Raw genomic sequence first — 20,021 nt, 5'->3', positions numbered from 1 at the left:
CCAGCACATGCTTCTTCCCTTGCCACCCCTGGCATCGGATAGAGTTGGCGCCCCCAGGCTGGGTGAGCCGTCGCCTCTGGCTGGGGACCAGCCACACACTCAGCACCTCAGTGCTGCTCTGCTCAAGGTTACAGAAGTTGGACTCTGTCTCGCCCTCGTTTGGAACCAATTCCTTTGCCATCCAGGTGCTTAATAAGCATACATTTGGTGTCCTATTGACTTCTGGGGGATGAACCAGAAGCCCTGAGAGACTTCATTCTCCCAAACCGGGATCCCCAGAACTGAGAGCCCATCAGGGATCTTGGCACATAGTAGACACTCAGATTTTGACAGGACTGCTGTATGGACCCCAAGGAAACCCTCAGGAGCAAAACAGGATGACACAATCCTGGCCACTCTCCTAGACTTCCCTCCTCTGAAAAATGCCCAGAAGCTTCTCAAGGAGGCACTTGCTGGCCTAGACATCCCAGGCACTTAGGGGCAGCTCCAGCCTCTGCCTCCTGTCATCAGCATAATGCATCCATAGCTATAATATGGCAAATTTCCTATCCTCCCACCCTCTTTCCTGCATTATTGATGGGCTATGCACTTTTAAAAAAAATCAATTAGATCAGGGCGTGGAGCTGGAGTCAAAAGAGAAAAGCCTTTAAAGGTTCGCTCTTCTTGTTTCTGTTGTTTTGGATAGTAGATAAAGCTTCCCCTCTGGTTTGAATAAGTCAAGCCCAGGGCTAGGTTGGCTGTGATTGGCCAGGACTGGGAAAATGAGGTTAAGATGCAAACACAAGCAAATATAACCCCGTGTCTGTGCAGCCATTACTAAGCTAAGGCAGCGGGACCTGGCGCCTCCCGACTTGGGGTGGTTCTCTGGTAGCCGCTGCTGCTCGCTGGAAAACAACTCGAAAGGCCCTGCGGGAGCGAAGACAAGGTACCGTGGGCTTGGTGGATGGGTGTGCATCAGTAGAGCAATCCTACTGAAGGAGGAAGGAAGGAAGAGGAGGTTGAAATTTCTGTGCCTTTGTCTTCTTGGATGATACTTTTAAAAGATTAAACCAGGAGTTTGTAACTAGTTTTGCAGACTTCCTGCTGAGCATTTAAGGCCCTTTTTAGAAACCACTGAGCAGATAGGGCACTTTTTCAAAAGCTGGGAAATAAGGAGACGGCCCCATTCACCTAGCTCAGAAAGATGGTGTGGGGTAAGATAGAACCAGCTTCCTCTGCTTGGGGTCCATTCGCAGAGCTGTCTATAAGAATTGAGGGCCACTGGCTTTTATTTAGCCTGGGATTTCAGAACCCCACCCCACCCCAAAGGTTTCTGGAGTGCCGGGGAATTAAATAAGGACTTGGGGAAGAGGGAGAGAGAAACAGCTTTGGGGGACTTCGATGTCACAAATGGAGTCACATTTTCCAGTGTTCCACTGAGGCAGGAAGTGCCGCCTTTGAGCGTGTCCTTTCCGATCCATCACTTAAGTCCAGTCCCTGCAGGGAAATGGGACTGCTTTTGGCCTCGGAGAGTCACAGCCCTCATTAATGCCAGCCGGTTGGGTTTTTAACCAGGTTGAAACTTCTCATTTTTAATAAATGAATTCATTGGCCCTTGTCCCCTTCCCCTGGTTGGGTCACAGCATTTGCCTTTAATGAATGAAATCTAGGGTCTGAGGAAAACCTGAACAAATATTTCCTGGCAGTTGGGAGCTGCACAGGGGAGGGTGGGGCAGCACAAGTTATCAAATTAAATCCTCAAACATTGGCTGCTCCGGAGTCACTGCCCTGCTTTAGTCTTGTTATGGTGGAACACAAAGGGAGTCTGGTTTTTTGTGTTTTGCCAAAGTCCATGCTAGATAATGGCACAAACTCTCCAGAACTGACTTCATCCACCAGGGCTCAAGGATCAATGGCCAGACAGGCTCCTCTTAAAAGCGCTTTATGCCTCTGGATAGCAAAACTCGGTGCAGCCCTTTCTGGGTGGGTTGTGTTTTGGGTTTTGTGTTTGCTTATTTACTTTATGTAAATCCACTAAGCACATCTTTTTTCCTATGCCTCTTGAGAGCCTTCATCAGTTATAGGTATTACCGGAATGCAAGCTCCTTGAGAGCAAGAACCAGGCAGGCATTTTGATGATACAAAGCCGCTCCGTGAGCATGAATGCGTAGAAGTCCTTGCTAAGCCTAGACACGCCTTGAACACAGATGGTGCCCCATCCTCCCGCACTTCTCTCCACTTCCTCCCTCTCCCCACCCTGCCTTGTGGGCGGCCATGGCCACCACCAGCTCCTGCAGGTCTATGTGGGAGGGGACCTAGGGGGTGCCCCAAACTCGGTCCCACACCCCACTCAGCCATGTTACTTTCCCTCTTCTGCGAGGCACAGGGAATATATTTGTCAGAGGACAAAAGCAAGATGGGCTATTTGACTTTTAGGACAGTTTCCTTAAAAGAGAAAGTCTGGAAAGTAAAAGCCTAAAGAGGAAATCAAAGAGTTGACAGCAGACCTGGTAAGTGAAGACCCTGGGCAGAGCTGGACTGGACGAATGAGAGAAGGCAGCCCCGCTTGGAGATACCCTGATACAAGCTTTTCTTCCCGCGTGCTACTGCAGGCAGACAAGTTTAGGAAGGGTTACACAACTTCAAAGTGACTAAAAGCGCAGGTTTTAGGGCCAGATACAGATTTCACTCTAGTGTGTGACGTCAGGCAAATTATTTAACCTCTCCAAACCTCAACTAGCCTATGATGTAAGCTGAAAATCTACTCAGTTTATAAGAATTAAATGACGTAACATAAAGTGAACTCGCACAGTAGATAACCATGGCTTTTACCAGAGCTCTTGACAACGGAAGTGGCAAGGGAGAAGCCGACCTTCTTTCTGGGAGGAGCGCCCCCCAGTGCAGTCAGACTTACTGTGGGAACTTGGACAAGTCATTTCCCCCACTGCCATGAAATGGTGCAGGGTGTCCCACAAGGATGTGGCAGGATGACTGACAAGAGACTAGGAAATGACTTAGGGGAAAAGCTGGAGGGATGCCTGATGCAAGAGGCATCATCTCCCGCCCCTCACTCTGTGATGTTGCAGTCCTGGAAAGACGCGCGCCATGTCTCTGAGCAGCGCCTTCAGGGCTGTGGGCAACGAGCCTGGGATCATCACCTGGAGAATAGAGGTGAGCTGGGCTGCAGTCACACTTTCCTGCTCACACAGGATCTGGGTGGGGGTGGTCTCTGGTCACCCCAGTCTGCTAAACGACAGCCCTGGTACTCCCTCAGTCTCCTGCCTTTGGAAACAGCAACGGAGCAACATCAGAGTCAACTTTTCCTATCCTTGACCCCTCCTGGGTACTTGAAGCAGGTGGTGACAGGTGGAGGAAATGCTTTTAGCCCTGGAAAGCAGGGCTCCAAGCAAAATGAAGCTTGCCCTTTATCCTGCCATCTGCTCAGTGAGTGAGTCTGCACTTCCAGTAAATGCCCTAGAGAAATGGGTGGGGCCTGGGCCCACCCAGGAGACCGAAGACTCCTGGCTGTTTCTGTCCAAAAAAGGGAAAACCTGTCTTTCACAGGGTACCCTGGCTCCTGCCAAGTGTTAGTGGGGGGGGGGGGGCATGGAGGTTACTGCATAGATCAGGGTGCCACTCATCGCTTCCCCCACCTGGGCTTGAGCTCCTCCTGCTGACCTCGAGTTCCCAGCAATCTAGCTGGGAACAGCCCTAGCCTGGGCAACTCCAGCTGTCAGATGTAAGAAACCCCTCTCCCCGCACCCCTCCTCTTTGCTCTGAGGCCAGGGATGGGTGGCTGCCTAAAACCCAGAGCCCTTAAGGCTCCCTGTTTATTTCAAAATAGGAACTAAAAGTTACTTATGGTATATTTAACATTGTTACATTTAACACACGTGTAGAATATACATAAGCAAGTATGACTACAGAAATCCCTGAGGCCATGTGAATGGCTCTCCTGAGACAAGCCATATGCGCAAGGGACGCATCAAGTCCTCACCCCCAGACTCCAATGCAGAATGCTGGGCATGGAGCCCCACACACCGCTGGCACTCACCTCTCCTAGCCCCCCAGAACTCCCACGTTCCATTTACAGCCATAACCCTTGCCCGGCTCTGGGAGGTCAGGGTTGGAGAACTGTGTTGGAGACACTGGTGCGCTGCTCAGAGTGGGATTTGACAAAGCTCTTCTCCCTGCAAAGGGCTGGAGGAGCTCACAAGGCTTCTCCCAGTATAGTGAGAGCAAGCAGGTGGTGGGGAGGGGGGTAGGGTGAAGACAGGGACCCAGATTCAGCCCTGGGGCCACGCAGGCCGAGCTCAGCAGAAGCTAGAGGGGTGGGCCCACTAATCCTGTGGCTGGCCACCATGCCCCATAGGATCAGCAGGGACATCTTCCCTACCTCTCCCCAGCCACCTGTGCCAAATGATGGAGGCTGGGGGGTGGGCAGTGGACTATCACAGCCCTTGTCCTTCCAGAAACTGGAGCTGGCGCTAGTACCCCTGAGCGCCCATGGCAACTTCTATGAGGGGGACTGCTACGTCATCCTCTCGGTGAGCCCCCCCACCCCTGGTTCCCATGAGCTTCTCCCCTGAGAGCCATTCCTGGGTTCCACCGAGGCCTGTTGCTGGTGCTAATCCGTTTCCTGGTATCGCTCTTGACTCTCCCTCGGTGTCGTACAGAACAAGCCCCTATTTTGACTATCAAAGGCCATTCTTAGGGCATGGGGCCCTTGGTCTAAACCTCAGGGAGGACTGGGCAAGCGGCACCTCTCCCTCCCGGGGCCCAGCCCCCACGGTAACGTGGTATGGAGGCCCACCAGGTAAATCCAAGGCCACGCCTCCAAATGCTCATTCTAGTAGAGGGAACAGTATCACCCAGGAACGGTGCCGGCAGAGCCAGGCAGAGGGACAGCTCGGCTCTGTCAGCACGGCAGTGCAGGGCGTGAAGGGCCAGCAAGGCCTGTCTGTGGCTCAGCTTGGAAAAGATGCCCATGGGTCTCCATGTAGTCGGAGAACAGTAAGCTGTCAACTCTCGCCAAATGTGGGAGGACATCTGGGCCCCTGCCAGAGCTTGAGCCACATACCAGGTCTGGACAGAAGTGCTGCAGAGAGGGAGAGAGACCCAGAGCCTGCCTGCGGTGGGCCACGAGCCACCATGGCCGTGTTCTTCCCACGCCTGGGGGCCAGCAGCAGAGCAGGGGCTAGGTGAGCTGGCTCCTGACCTCATCTCTCTGGACACCCCAGACACGGAGGGTGGGCAGCCTCCTGTCCCAGGACATCCACTTCTGGATCGGGAAGGACTCCTCCCAGGACGAGCAGGCCTGCGCAGCCATCTATACCACGCAGCTGGATGACTACCTGGGGGGCAGCCCCGTGCAGCACCGAGAGGTCCAGTACCATGAGTCTGACACCTTCCATGGCTACTTCAAGCAGGGCATCATGTGAGTAGTTCCATCAGAGCCCGGACATAAATGGCAGTTGACTAAAGAGGAAACCAAAAAGGCTAAGGTATACGAAGAATCAGAGAAACACAGATTGAAATAAAGCTATCACTTCACCTAGATCAGAGCAGGGCAGACTAGAGGGCAGGGCAGAGGCCAGCAGCGGCAAGGCTGTGGGGAAAGAGGAGCCTGAGTGCCCCTCAGGGCGGCAGGGGTGGGGGGCGGCCTGAGGTGGGTGGAGGGGTGGAGGATGATCACGGCCTGCTGTAGGGCAGTCTGCTGTCACTGAAGCCAGTCCCCCTCCAGTTATACACCCTCCAGGGTGTATAACTCAGGGGACCTCTCATGCACCCAGCTCCACAAGGGCTCATGAGCCAGAATGTTCACAGCGGTGTCAGGACTGGTCGTGTGAAGCCCTAAGGCCCCCTCACGGGGAGACAGGACGGGGAAAAGTACTGCATGGGTCCAGGCAGCAAAGGGAGGCCGTGAAGCAGATGCCCTGCTGAGTAGTGGACAGCCCTTAAAAACATGGTACTTAGTGACCAAAGTAAGAAACGGGCCTGAAATATAGAACAGTGCCAACTTCTGTTTTAAAAAAAATACACACCCACAAAACAACAGGAAACATTTATGCGAATGAAAATAAAAAGGCAGTTGTCCTATGGTTGGAGGGGGTGTCTGTGGCGGGGGGGGGGGGGGGGAATGGCAGAGTATACGCAGAGAAGAGGGAATGCATAAATACTGACAACAGGAGAGGGGTCTTGGAAAGGACAGTGATAATGTTCCACAAACTGAGGGGTTTAACTCCAAACTTTGCACGTGAGATTGAAAACAAAAAGGAATTCCAAGGAGCTCGAGAGATCTGAGGCTGGTCCGGGGCGCTTCTTGCCGGTTGGCAGTCTTACTGACTGAGGACCTGCTGGGCACAGCATGCCCCATGAGTCACCAGAGAGCTCACAGACCAATGTCCCACTGGATTTCTGCTCGTCCTGCAGGTGCAGGGCATTTGGGATGGATGCGGGGGTTGGGGGAAACTTGGGGGCCAGGAGATCAGACTCCCCAAGCAGGTTTGTCTTTAGGCCATAGTGTCATGACTGCTTCCCTGTGCCCCCTCTTTGTCCCATGCTGAGATTCAGACAGTTGCTAGAACCAACGAAGCCCATGCTACGGGGTCCTCACCCTGTAGTGCTGGAACACTAGTCCTCCTAATATGTTAGCTTGAATGTCAGTCCTCTGGAGAGGACTGCCCAGACCACTCTGTCAAAAAGGCTGTCATGGAGTCTCCTTCTGGGGTGGCAGTTACCACCTTCTCTGTTTCCCTTGCTTATTTACTGCTGCCCCAAGGGCAGAGGCTATGTCTATCTAACCAGTCTCCCCAGTCCCTAGCACCTAAGTAACTGGGGGTTATCTGGATATCCCCTCAGCTACAAGAAGGGGGGTGTGTCCTCTGGGATGAAGCATGTGGAGATTAACACCTATGATGTGAAGCGGCTCTTACATGTGAAGGGGAAAAGAAACATCAGGGCCACGGAGGTAAGCCCTGCCCACTGTCGGTCCTATGCTGGGAGCCTCCCCACCAGGTACTTCAGAATTCCTCCTGAATGATGTCTCCTTGTCCGCAGGTGGACATGAGCTGGGACAGTTTTAACCAAGGTGATGTCTTCTTGCTAGACCTTGGAAAGGTCATCATCCAGTGGAATGGCCCAGAGAGCAACAGCGGAGAGCGACTCAAGGTACTGTTCTTCCCAGTCTCGCCACCTTCTCTCCCTCAGGCCCACTCATGGGGCGTGCACTCTCTCAGTTGCCTCTTCCGTCATCCTTCCTTGCTGACTCCCATGAGAAGACAGACCCCTGCCTTGGAGCAGAATCTTTTTTAGAGACAGGCCAAGTGCCTAAGTCTGTGACTCACCCCGGGGTCTTAAGCGACAGAATAACTCCTGTGTCTGGGACCCAGGTCACTCCCCGACAAAGCCAGCAAGTGTCAGAGGGTACCCAGGGGGACTGAGTGCTTCCTTGGGCTTCTTTGACAGGCTATGCTTCTGGCAAAGGATATCCGCGACAGGGAACGAGGGGGCCGTGCTGAGATAGGTGTGATCGAGGGAGACAAGGAGGCAGCCAGTCCGGAGCTGATGAAGGTCCTTCAGGACACCCTCGGCCGGCGCTCTGTTATTAAGCCTGCCGTGCCTGATGAGATCATAGATCAGCAGCAGAAATCAAACATCATGTTGTATCAGTGAGTAACTAAACCTGGCTGCTGGCTGGAAGCTGGGGTAGCGGGTGCTTTGGCTCCTCACTTTGGGTACAGGCATCTGGCTTTATCTTAAGATTTTATGTATTTATTTGAGAGAGAGAGCATGCATGCACACACACGCAGGGAGGTGGCTTGATCCCAGAACCCTGAGATCCTGACCCAAGCAGAGCCGAAAGCAGACTGAGCTACCCAGGTATCCCCAGGCATCTGGTTTTCCTTTAATCCTTTTCAAATGCGGCTTTCAGAAGAAGCTCAGTGTTCCCTACTCAAGGAGGCAGCTATCTCCTGTTCTTGTCAGCAACCCTTCATGGTCTCTTGAGGACACTCTTCCTTTACTTGGGTCTATCCATGCCCAGGGATGTGGAGGAGATCATGTTCGGGAGAGAGATGCACCCAAGTGTCCTCCCAAGAACAGAATCCATCACACTCCTGTCTGCATTCAAGCCATGCCTGTCATAAGAAGTCAAACTTCATCCAGAAACTACTGAAATGAAGCCAACAAAATACCAAATTGACTGCAAGACGCTTTGCAGAAAAGAAGGCACAGGCTAATTTCTCCTCTTTTCCAGTGTCTCGGACTCTGCTGGGCAGCTGGCGGTCACAGAGGTAGCAACAAGGCCACTGGTCCAGGACTTACTGAACCATGACGTGAGTAGAGTGTGGGTGGGTGCGGCTTCTGCAGCCAGACCTGGCTTCAGAGATCTTCCTTACGGTCCTGATTGGCTGTAACCACCTCTACCCCTGCCCACTTCAGGACTGCTACATCTTAGACCAATGTGGAACCAAGATCTATGTGTGGAAGGGAAGAGGAGCCACAAAGACCGAGAAACAGACAGCCATGTCTAAAGCCCTGGTAGGAGCTACAAGCTGTGCGATATGTCCACAGAATTCTGTCAGGACCATATCATATGAGTTCAGAGAGCCAGACGAGGCACTTGGGCTTACAACCTCACCATTACATACACAGACTTCAGTCAGATCCACAACCTGGGGATAAATCCAGGTTTGAGAGACAACTCCTGGGTTGTTCTGAGGGGTCAGTAACGTTTGTGGGGCACTTAGAATGGTACCCGGCACCTACACCTGCTCAGTAGACATGGCTGCTGCTATCGAAGGGGATATCACCTCATGGGCAACAGCCCTGTCCTCAAGGGGCCCAGGACACTGTCCAGACCTACGCAGGTGAACCCAGCAGGATGCACTTACACAACAATAAATGAACAAATGGATGTGGCACAGAATCAATGGAGTGCATGAGGGCGGCAGGAACACAGTATAGAGGATCTTGCAAAAAATAATAATAATAATAATCATGACAGGCCAAGCCAGAGATAGGCAAATGTTCCCCTCAGTCCTTTCCCTGAGGCAGATAACTTGGTGCCTAGACATGAGTGAGTTAGCATCTGACTCTGGCTCCCACAAGGGGGCAGTCCCACCAACTGGCTTCCAAGGGGCGAGTCACCAGACAAGCAAAGAACCCAGTGCCTTCCCTGACTGACCTGCCTTTCGGGGTGTGGGGGGTGTCTTCAGCACTTCATCCAGATGAAGGGCTACCCCAGCAGCACCAACGTGGAGACGATCAACGACGGTGCTGAGTCGGCCATGTTCAAGCAGCTGTTCCAGAAGTGGTCAGGGAAGGACCAGACCGTGGGCCTGGGGAAAACTTTTGGTGTCGGTAAAATCGGTGAGACTGAGACTGCTCCCCTGGTGGCCTTCCCACGGCAGGGACTTTCTAGAAAGGCAGGCACAGACGCTCTTCACTCACCTGGCTTCTCCCAACCCCTCCTCTGCAGCGAAAGTTTTCCAGGATAAATTTGATGTGACTTTGCTGCACACCAAGCCCGAGGTCGCAGCCCAGGAAAGAATGGTGGACGATGGCAACGGGAAAGTTGAGGTAAGTCAGGGATGCGCATCTCAGGGCGGGCAGCTGCGGCCCTCCTAGCCGTGTTGCTGGAGAGGCCAGAGGAGCCGGTGACTCTGCTCCGCTTTGCTTTCGGTTTCACCTCTGGGAACTCAGGAGTCCTCTCTCAGGGGTGGCCACAGTCTGCCACGCTTTCCCACAACCCCTCAGGGAAGTGAGAGGCTGCCACCCGCCCCCCCCCTCCCCCTGCCACCGCAGGCTATCAATGACTCCACTGGCAGAAACAGTCAAATTACCTCAGAGCCACGGCAGGGATGCAACTGAGCTGGAATGACCCAGTTCTCCTCAGGATTCAAATCATGCAAACTGCAAACGGGAAAAGCCCTCACAACTGGGAAAGAAGAACCAGAGGGGGAAGCTGTGCTGTGGGTGGATGTTAGGGCCTCACCCGCCTGGATTCCCATTCCCTTCGGGCAGCCATCTCTTCAAATAGGGACCCCATCTCTGGGAAATTGTGTCTTCTTCTGTGTCCAGGTCTGGAGGATTGAAAACCTGGAGCTGGTCCCTGTGGAGCATCAGTGGTACGGCTTTTTTTATGGAGGAGACTGCTATCTGGTTCTCTACACGTACGAGATTCATGGGAAGCCACACTACATCCTGTATATCTGGCAGGTAGGCCTGATGCAGGCTCTGAACTTGGGATCTCCATGCTTCCTCCGGGCACCAGGCAGGGGCAAGGGGTAGCCGGGACCCACTACTCCCCTCTCACCCCTGCAGGGCCGCCACGCCTCAAAGGATGAGGTGACGGCCTCAGCATACCAGGCAGTGGAAGTGGATCAGCAGTTCGATGGGGCGCCTGTGCAGGTCCGAGTTGCCATGGGGAAGGAGCCCCGCCACTTCATGGCCATCTTCAAAGGGAAGCTGGTTATCTTTGAGGTGAGACCCCTCAGATAAAGTGATGCCAGGAGCAGAAATACTCAGATGAGTAAGTCAGTCTGCGTATAGGAGAGGAGGGACGGAGACCAGGGCCAGGGATAGACACAGACGAGAAGGTTAACCTCTCTGAGACATTCCCGGGAATCCCAGCTGCCCAGGGCTTCAAGTTCAAAATCTGCCTAGTTAACGTTCAAGTCTTTCACAGTCTGACCCGTATTACCCATGCAGGTGTGTTACTCTCAGAGCCCTAACGCACACTCCCCACCCTAGTGAAGGGGATCTCCCCATTAGTCCTCACGTGTGCCACAGCCCTGTCCAACCCTGCCCCTGGATGTGCCCCCTTTAAATTCAAGTCCCAGTTCTTCCATGGAGCCCCTTGCGGAAGCAATACCAGGAATATGTAATGTCATATGCTTGGTATCACACAGCCTGTGGGTAAGTCCTAGTCTTGTCATTTATTTACCAGGTTGCAAAGCCTCAGTTTTCCCATCTGTACCATAGGATAAAAAACACTTACTTCAGGGGTGCCTGGGTGGCTCAGTCAGTTAAGGGGTCTGACTCTCGATTTCAGCTCAGATCTTGATCTTGGTCCTGGGAGACTGAGCCCCACATCAGGCTCCACACTCATCAGGGAATCTGCTTGGAATTCTCTCTCTTTCCCTCTGCCCCTCCTCATGGTCAGGAGCACATGCACTATCTTTCCTGCTCTCTCTCTCAAATAAATAAATAAATCTTTAAAGATAAATACCTATTTCACAGTTATTATGAGGTTCCACAAAATGATATGGGTAAGGCACCAGCCACAGAGTCTAGTATACAATAAAAGTCTCAGAATGAGAGTTAATATTATTGGTACCATAATTCCAGCTCACCTGACCTCTCCCTGTTGGCATGGGAGCTCCCCAAGGTCAAAGGCAGGGTTAAATTCATCCATAATCTCTACAATGTCTAGCCCAGTGCTCTGTACACACGGTGCCCCTTAGAACAAGATTTGGCTTTTCTCCTTCTCTCTAGGGTGGGACTTCCAGAAAAGGAAATGCTGAGCCTGATCCACCAGTCAGGCTCTTCCAGATTCAAGGAAATGACAAATCTAACACCAAAGCTGTAGAGGTTCCAGCCTTTGCCTCCTCCCTAAACTCCAATGATGTCTTTCTGCTACAGACCCAGGCAGAGCACTACCTGTGGTATGGCAAGGTAAGACAGCTGGGCCTAGGGGACACATCAGTCCACTGGAGACCGGCCCTATGCCCACCTCCCTGTCAGCAAGGGTGAAGGAACTAAGGGCAGGCTGGAGCAGTCCTCAAGAAGATGAGTCTTTTCCTAAAGGATCTGCCAGCGTTCCCCAGGATTAGAAACTCCCTGACAGCATTGCTCATGCCCAGGAGGTGCTCCGTAAACTTCTACACAGAGGGAGGCTGGATAAGTCAATCTTCCACACCAGTTTGCTGGATTATAATGGGACAGGCATTAACATCGAACACAAACACTAAAAATGTGGTTTTTTTCCACTCAGAGTGCATCTGCACTAAACACCAGAATTGTTTTACCAAAATTGTCTTACAAAAGAGAACTGGACAGGGAAAATGCTCTGCACCATAGTCATCAGGTCAATGCTAGTGAAAACCACAGAGATGCTGTCATATGCCTAGCAGAATGTCTAAAAAAAAAAAAATTGACAATATCAAGTGCAGGTGAGGAGGCTGGGACTCGTGGGCATTGCTGGTAGGAACGCAGATCCAGCCTTTGGAAAACGATTTGATGGTTTCTTATAAAACACACACCTATGATCCAGCAATCCATGCTTAAGCATTTATTTACCCATGAGAAAGAAAAATCTACCTTCACACAGATATACATGGCACCTTTATTCATCATGACCCAAAATTGGAAGCAATCCAAATGAAGAATGAACAAAACAGTGGTATATTGCTGTGGTAGGCTACTACTCAACAACACAAAGAAAAGAGCTGTTGATCCTCACAAGGGTGAATCTCAAATGTCCTCTGCTAAGTGAAGGAAGCCAAACTCAGAGGCTATCTAGTGTATGATTCCAATTATAGCATTCCAGAAAACGCAGACTGCAGTGATGGAGAACAGATTGGTGGTTGCCAGAGGTTAAGGATTTGGGGAGGGTCTGAAGACAAAGGGGGAGTAGCCTGAGGGAATTTTGGCAGGGCTGAGGCAATGTTCTCTAGCTGCATTTTGATGGCGATAATGTGATTCTCTGTGTTGGTCAAGACTCGTAGAACCGTATACCAACAAGAGTGAATTATTTTTAATGTAACTTAAAGAATAAATTTAAATTTTTTCTCTTAAAAAAAAAAGTCAAAAGGAGGTGCTGAGATTCCAACCGAAGGTGAAACAAAGGGGCCTCTGACCAACATCCACTGTGGGTTTCAGAGTCCAGTCCTGTTCTTTGCCACCAAGCTCTTTTCCTCTCCCTATCGCTCCTTTCCCAGCACTAGACCAAACCCAGCTCCCTATCCTGAGCCACTGTGGCCTGGTAGCTGATCCAAGTACACTCAGGGTCCTCCCTCCCCAACATCAATGTGTCTGTGTGCGACTAACACGTGTGCTCTCCTCATCCCACTCTCAGGGGTCTAGTGGAGATGAGCGGGCAATGGCCAAGGAGCTGGCCAGCCTTCTCTGCGAGCGCACCGAGGACGCTGTGGCCGAGGGCCAGGAGCCGCCTGAGTTCTGGGACCTGCTGGGAGGGAAAACTGCATATGCTAACGACAAAAGGTATGGAAACGCAGGGTCACCTCCTACGGGCTCCCCCTGCCGCCCGGGTTTGTGAGCTGCACAAACTCTAGGATGCCTTAGAGTTTGAAAATCCTGACTTCTGGGTGAACCACCGAACGCTACCCCTGAAACCAATACTGAAGTGTGTGTCAACTAACTAGAATTTAAATTTTAAAGAAACACATGATTTCTCAGTAGCTCAGTTCCTCTAAACAGACTGTATTGCAGACTACAGCAGGAAATCCTGGACGTGCAGCCTCGTCTCTTTGAATGTTCCAATAAGACTGGGAGGTTCGTTGTCACGGAGATCACAGACTTCACCCAGGATGACCTGAACCCAGGTGATGTGATGCTCCTGGATACCTGGGACCAGGTAAGACACAGCCAGAGAGCTTGGAACAAGTGACAAACCAAACATCCGTCAGTGGTGACCGAAGGAAGAGCCCACTTTTTGCCAGGGATAGGGAGAACAGAGTGTTGTTTGAAACTGACCACCCTGGGGAAATCAGTCCATCTTCTCATCATGACTTCTTTTTCTTAGAAGAGACAGCGACAGGCTCCACACTCAGCGATGGGCCTCTTAGGGAATATAGGGGCCTAAAGGGGAGATCTCCAAGGCAATTGCTCCCTAACACCCTATTTTCCTCAGCTCAGCTCAGCAAACATACTCAGCACCTCCTTCGTGCTCCAGTGACCGTGGGTAGGGTCACCAAGGTGAAGGGGCCGTGCTCTCAGAGTCGACAGGCTGATGGAGGAGCTGGACAGAAAAATCTCATTTTGCTATGATGGAAGTATGGTGCCATGGGAGCACAAATTAGGGGCACTCAACATAGTTTAGGGGTTCAGAGAAGAGTTCCTGGAGGAGATGGCTTCCAGGCTGAATCTCAAAGGACAAGTGGGCATTAATCAGGTAGAGAGAGCATCCTGGGCAAAGGAAATCGCACAAGTAAAAAGCAAGGCATGGAATAGACTAGTATTCAGGAACTACCGACAATATCATCAGACCATAAGATAGAGTAAAAGAGTTCGAAATGAAGCTAAGAAGTACGTATAAGCCTTACCTACCATGTCAAGTTTGAATTTTATCGTGGCAAGCTATGGAAAGCAGGTGAATGACACGGTCCCTGTGCTTTCGACAGATCACCCTGCAAAGTGTGGGAGAGGAGGGACGGGGGGAAATGACAGAAGAATATGTACTGGGAGGCCAGTCAGGAGAGCACCGTGACAGTCGAGTAAGAGGAATAAGGGCCACCTCGGGCTGCACAGGGGCAGTGAGGCCAGGATGGAGGGAATGGTGATACATTGACAAATGTATAGGAGGGAAACAGCTAGCCTGGTGACTCACTGAGTACAGCGGCATCGAGGATAGCTCCCGGTTACTGCCCTCCGTGACTGGGTGGATAGCACGGACCAAGAATGGATGACACAGACACAAGTCTAGAAAAGAAGAGCTACATTTGGGGGTTCTGTTTGAACTTCCTAGAGACAGCCAGTAGTGGGGGGAGGTGGTATCTTGCAAGAAGCTGAGTTCAGGAAGCTGAAGTTCAACGAGAGCTCAGGACTGGACGTGTAGATTTAGGAGATACATGTTTAATGAACATCATGAACACCAAGCTGATTCTGGGAAAAACCTTTCTCTGCTGAACAAACGAGGCTGGGAAAGTTCTCTGAGGCTGTGGTTCACTGAGCAGGGAAAGGAAGGGCACTTAGTACTTAGTCCTTGCTAAAAGCCCATTAAGACGCCTCCTCTACCACAACAGGTGTTCCTGTGGATTGGGGCTGAGGCCAATGCCACAGAGAAGGAGAAAGCCCTTGCCACGGCCCAGGAGTACCTGCATACTCACCCCAGCGGCCGGGATGCCGACACACCGATCCTGATCATCAAACAGGGTTTTGAGCCTCCCATCTTCACAGGCTGGTTCTTGGCCTGGGACCCTCATGTTTGGAGCGTAAGAACAGAGAGAATGGGGGAGACTTCCCTACTGCCCGGGAGCTCAGCACGGATAGCTCAGTGGGAAGGCGGGGTACCTCCTCAAAGGCTGAATAAATCCAGGGCCACATTTCCCCCACCCTTCTCCACTCCCTTGATTTATACTTTTCCTTCTCTTTTCTGCCCACCACGGCACTAGGTCCAGTTAGAGAATTCCCAGCTTGTCTCAGGACTAAGCCATGTGCGGAAGTAACCAAAGCTTGAGAGAGTTTATCCACACACATCTCCTTTCTGAGCTTTACAACCACCCTGACAGCTGGGGCAAACATTGCTTCCCATGTTAAAAAGGTGGAAGCTTAAAGGAAAGGGGATTTGTCCAAAGTCACTATTAGGAAGAAGCCAGGTTTTCTGATTCCTATTCAACTGCTCTGTCTTCTTCGGTCTTGTATGGAGGATTAGGGAACACCAGCAAAGAATGCAGATCAGGTTGAAGGACCTGACCTGGTGTGGACCCAGAAAGGGGTATTTCTTTTCTGCTTAGCTCTGCAATGTCTTCTGATTCCCCAGCTACTTTGCTTTCCTCAAGGGTAGACGAGGCCCGAGATGTCCCTCCCCCTGAAAGCAGCACCTCGTCTTGTCTTGTCTCTTGTTTCAGGCAGGAAAATCCTATGAACAGTTAAAAGAAGAGCTGGGAGATGCTGCTGCTATCACGAGAATCACTGCTGTGAGTTGCATTTGCTCTTGGACAGAAGCAAGTCACACAGGCAGCTGGAGCCAGGGAGAAACTGTAAACGCTACAGACACAGCACAGGCGAAACCCTATCGTGTCCTCCTTAGTATCACTTTAGTGGGCTATTCGGATTTGAGGTCGTTTTAATCAATAGCAAAGCAGGCCTCAAAGCCAAATTCCTCATTTTACTGCCTTCCAGAATTTAGAACAGACTTGCTGCTTAAAAATATATATCTATCATATACATATATAAACATAAATATAAATAGTTATGTATCATATATATATTTAAACATAGATATAAATAATTATAACCTAGGAATCACCTGTTATTATGGACTGAATGATTTTTGTCTTCCAAAATTCATATGTTGAGCCCCTAACCCCTAATGTGATGGTATGAGGAGGTGGGGCCTTTAGGGCAGAATTAATGCCCTTAAAGGGAACGCTATGAGCACTTGCTGTCTTGCTCTCTGCTATTTGAGGACACATTGGGAAAATGCCACCCACAAGCCAGGAAGCAGACACCTTAATCTTGGGCTTCTAAGCCTTCAGAACTATGAGAAATGAATGTTTGTTGTTTAAGCTAAAAAACAAACAAACAAAAACTACAAAAACTAATTTTATTATTCAGTTCCATCATTCAGGACAGACTAAACTGACTAGTAGTATTTTTCATAAATAAGAAGCTTCTAGGGGTGACAGGCTGGCTCAGTGGGTTAAAGCCTCTGCCTTTGGCTCAGGTCATGATCTCAGGGTCCTGGGATCGAGCCCCAAGTTGGGTTCTCTGCTCGATGGGGAGCTTGCTTCCCCCTCACTCTTGCCTACCTCTCTGCCTACTTGTGATCTCTCTCTCTCTCTCTCTGTCAAATAAATAAATAAAATTGAAAAAAAAAAAAGAAGCTTCTAAGCCAAACGATGTGCTTACCAGTTTCTGACTGTGAAGTCCACAAAAACTCATGCCATTGCCCCTATTCCAATGGTGAAAAGAAGTGCAGCCTCTGGCCAGGAAGCCAACAGCTCTTTAGCGTTAGGATGAACGCATTGTAGTGGGCTCCAAGCCGTCTGCGGCTCCATCCTTTGTGCTCTACAAACTCCAGATTCCAAAGCTAATGGCCAGGTAGCATCTTTAAAATGCGTTTAACAACAGGATGACTTCTATTTGAAGTCATTTAAAGGCTGGAAATGGGAGAGCCTAAACACCAGGCCAAAAGAAGGTCTGTGATCACAGTACTGAAATGAGATTTAAGCACAGCGTTAAGCCCAACTGCTTATACAGGATTTACCCTAGACTCACTGAATTAGCTTTCCCAAGATCTGACCCCCAAATCTGAATATTTTAGATTCCGAGAGGATTCTGACAGGCAGCCAGCTTTAGGGAATCATTGCTCTAAAAGATGATCACAAAGGGGGCAGCGGTATCAGCTGAAATGTTAAATATTATGCACACAGAACTTGAACTGCACAGACCCTGAACAGTCTTTCATCCTGCCTACGTTCTTATCTTACCTAGGACATGAGGAATGCAACCCTCTCCCTGAATTGTGAGCCAAAATATTACCCTCTGGAAGTCCTATTGAAAAATCAAAATCAGGAGCTGCCTGAGGATGTGAACCCTGCCAAAAAGGAGGTGAGTGGCTAAAGGAATTGTGTCTACTGGGAGTGGAGCTCTCCACAAGGGAAGCACCCGTCTCAGCACATAGCCTAGGACAGCTCTGGCACATTGCTGGCCCCTCAACAGACATCTGAGCTACCCAGTAGCTCAAGACAAAAACCCAGGACTCCTTTTTTCCTCACCTCCCACATCAGTCCATCAGCTAGCCTCTGTCCATTCCTCCCCGTCTCTCTGCTGTCCAGCCATCACAGACTACTGCAGTAGTCCCCCAAGCAGCTTCGACCCCTGTCCCAACCATCAGTTCTCCCCCTGCATAACAGCCAATAGGCTCTTAAAGCAGACAAAACTGTTCTGTTCAAAACACCTCCAAAGGCTTCCCACTGCAAACAGAAAAGAATCTAGAATCCTTTCTGTGGCCTCTATGGCTCTACACAATCTGGCCCGCACCCACCTCTCTGATGTCATCTCAGACCACTGGCCTCTACTCGCCACCCTCTAGCCAGGGGCTCCCTTTGTCTTAAACACGCTCCATCCCAGCCTTTGAGCCTTTACACCACCTGAGACCCTTCTTCTCACAGATCATCACAGAGGTCAGGTCCTGGCTCCGAAGCTGCCTCCCTCCAGACAGCCCTCCCTGACCACCCTAACACTGCTTAAGAGCAAGGACCTTCTCTGTCTTGTTTACCTCCACGTTCTTTGCTTTTCAGCACCTGAAACAGTGCCTGGCATATAGTATGCTCTCTTGAAGTTTTGGTTAAATGAATTAGCACTTTGATATTGAATGAATGCACTAATTTTCCCCTTGAAGGAATTGATTTGGGAAGGATCTCTGGATTTTGTACAGTGTCTTAGCTAACCAAGTCTTAAGGATCTGGACTACAACTTTCTTGAAAACAGAAGCCATATCTTAATAATTTTACTCAGATAGCAACTATGCAGTAAGCTTCAGTAAATAAATGTTAGGAGAATTTTATGCTCTGAACAAGATCCACGTGATCATGCATTTAAAAATGTCTGAATAAAAAATGGTTAGATAAGGGCACAAGGCAAGGAAAACCAACTCTCAATTTAGTTCTCCATTCAACCAAAACCTGATGTCTAGGATTCATCATATATAACCCAATTCTTGTTGTTCTGGCAAAAAACGGGTACCAGGTGGGATACGAGAGCAACAAATCTGGTCAGCTTCTACTCAGGCCAAAATGGGACTCCACAACCCAAGAACCCTCCAGTGAATAATTTAAGTGCATTACCCCCTTTCTGAAAAATTCCTTCTCCTTCCCCCTTCAAAGATGGTCTCTTGGCTCCACCTTCCCCCACCCTGTTGTCATTGATGGGTGCCATGTCTTCCTAACTAGAGACTGTTTTCTCTCTTAGAATTACCTCTCTGAACAGGATTTTATTTCTGTGTTTGGCATCACAAGAGGGCAATTTGCTGCTCTGCCTGGCTGGAAGCAACTCCAAATGAAGAAAGAAAAGGGGCTTTTCTAAGGCAAGAAGGTATATGCCTATTGCAAGACCACAGAAGAGAGCAGAAAGAGCCAATAACAGGAAAGAATTCATCTACCAATTTCTGCCTAATAGCCAACTACTTAATTTAGATACAGTAAGGTCTGCAAATCACAGCATGTTCTCCATCTTTCTCACCGCTGCTTCTGTAGTCGTTATAGACCTAAAATGTTAACTACCCACTTTTTGATTTTTGTGGCCTTCCAGCTAAAGTCTCAGCAGAAAGCACCAAAACTGCAAGAATCCAGAGAAGTCAGAAAAGAAAAAGAAAAAAAAAAAGCTAAGTTTAAAGTGTTTAATAATGGGGCAAGGACATAAGGTTGTTTTAAATTGTTAAGATCGGTGTTTGCAAAATCTGTTTAACCCACGAATCACTGAAGGTATTTCTATCATCTACCCCAAGCGCAAAATCCAAATGCCCAAATCTGTATGTACCAGAGATTTTTAACTTTTCAAATAAAAATATCTGTATGAGCAACGTAGTTCAGTATTTGGGGTTTGCCTGTTATGGTAATTATTTGGTGATGCAGGGAGAAACGTCTCCATACTGGGGTAGGCAAGAGGCACTGCTGAGTGAGTTCTCTGGGTAATTGGACCACTGTGAAGTCCTGTTTCTGGCACAAGAATGCCAAAATCTGTCTTACAGCTGTCCAGGAAACCTCAGTCCCCACCCATCTCTACCCCATTATCCAAAAGAGAAATAGGGCCATGTGTTATTAATTTCAGTAACGAGGCCAGAACCAGTGTGCACACCACAGCAGAGAGCCTTCAAAGCACGCCATAGACAGCAACACATGAACCACATTTTCCAGACAGCTCAAAGTTTGAGTCAACAACTCCCAAGGAATCCATGTGGCAGAAGTAATGTACTGGGGAACACACCAGGAGAGAAGCGCTGTCCAGGGCATCACAAAGTGTGCAGGAGCACTAAGTGTACAGTGTACTGTACACTTAGTGTACTAGTGTACAGAAGCACTAAGATCAATGGGGTTCGACATTTTAGGGTTACCATAATAGGTCTTGGCTGAAGG

The 20,021-nt window shown here is 49.9% G+C and overlaps 1 protein-coding gene across 1 annotated transcript; it reads left to right on the top strand.

Annotated features, from left to right (window-relative positions):
* The first annotated feature begins 328 nt into the window (after positions 1-328).
* AVIL (advillin) lies at positions 329-19,468 on the top strand. Its single transcript, XM_032348802.1, has 20 exons — positions 329-925; positions 3,066-3,150; positions 4,452-4,526; positions 5,220-5,416; positions 6,841-6,949; positions 7,039-7,149; positions 7,447-7,649; positions 8,237-8,315; positions 8,422-8,520; positions 9,198-9,351; positions 9,461-9,561; positions 10,063-10,200; positions 10,306-10,464; positions 11,479-11,658; positions 13,061-13,206; positions 13,435-13,579; positions 14,967-15,155; positions 15,792-15,860; positions 17,380-17,496; positions 18,859-19,468. Exons 2-20 carry the CDS (start codon positions 3,085-3,087, stop codon positions 18,970-18,972), a joined length of 2,451 nt encoding a protein of 816 aa, XP_032204693.1. The 5' UTR covers positions 329-925; positions 3,066-3,084; the 3' UTR covers positions 18,973-19,468.
* Positions 19,469-20,021: the final 553 nt, after the last annotated feature.

Source organism: Mustela erminea, chromosome 6, assembly GCF_009829155.1.
Source record: "Mustela erminea isolate mMusErm1 chromosome 6, mMusErm1.Pri, whole genome shotgun sequence".
Lineage (NCBI taxonomy): Eukaryota > Metazoa > Chordata > Mammalia > Carnivora > Mustelidae > Mustela > Mustela erminea.
This window is presented reverse-complemented; position numbering and strand designations above follow the sequence as displayed.

Bases quoted from the DNA above. Each gene is read 5' to 3' on its own strand.
- AVIL (XM_032348802.1), top strand. From the start codon at position 3,085: ATGTCTCTGAGCAGCGCCTTCAGGGCTGTGGGCAACGAGCCTGGGATC. The intron at 3,151-4,451 runs GTGAGCTGGGCT...TTGTCCTTCCAG, and splicing joins TCATCACCTGGAGAATAGAG to AAACTGGAGCTGGCGCTAGT. The intron at 9,562-10,062 runs GTAAGTCAGGGA...TTCTGTGTCCAG, and splicing joins ATGGCAACGGGAAAGTTGAG to GTCTGGAGGATTGAAAACCT.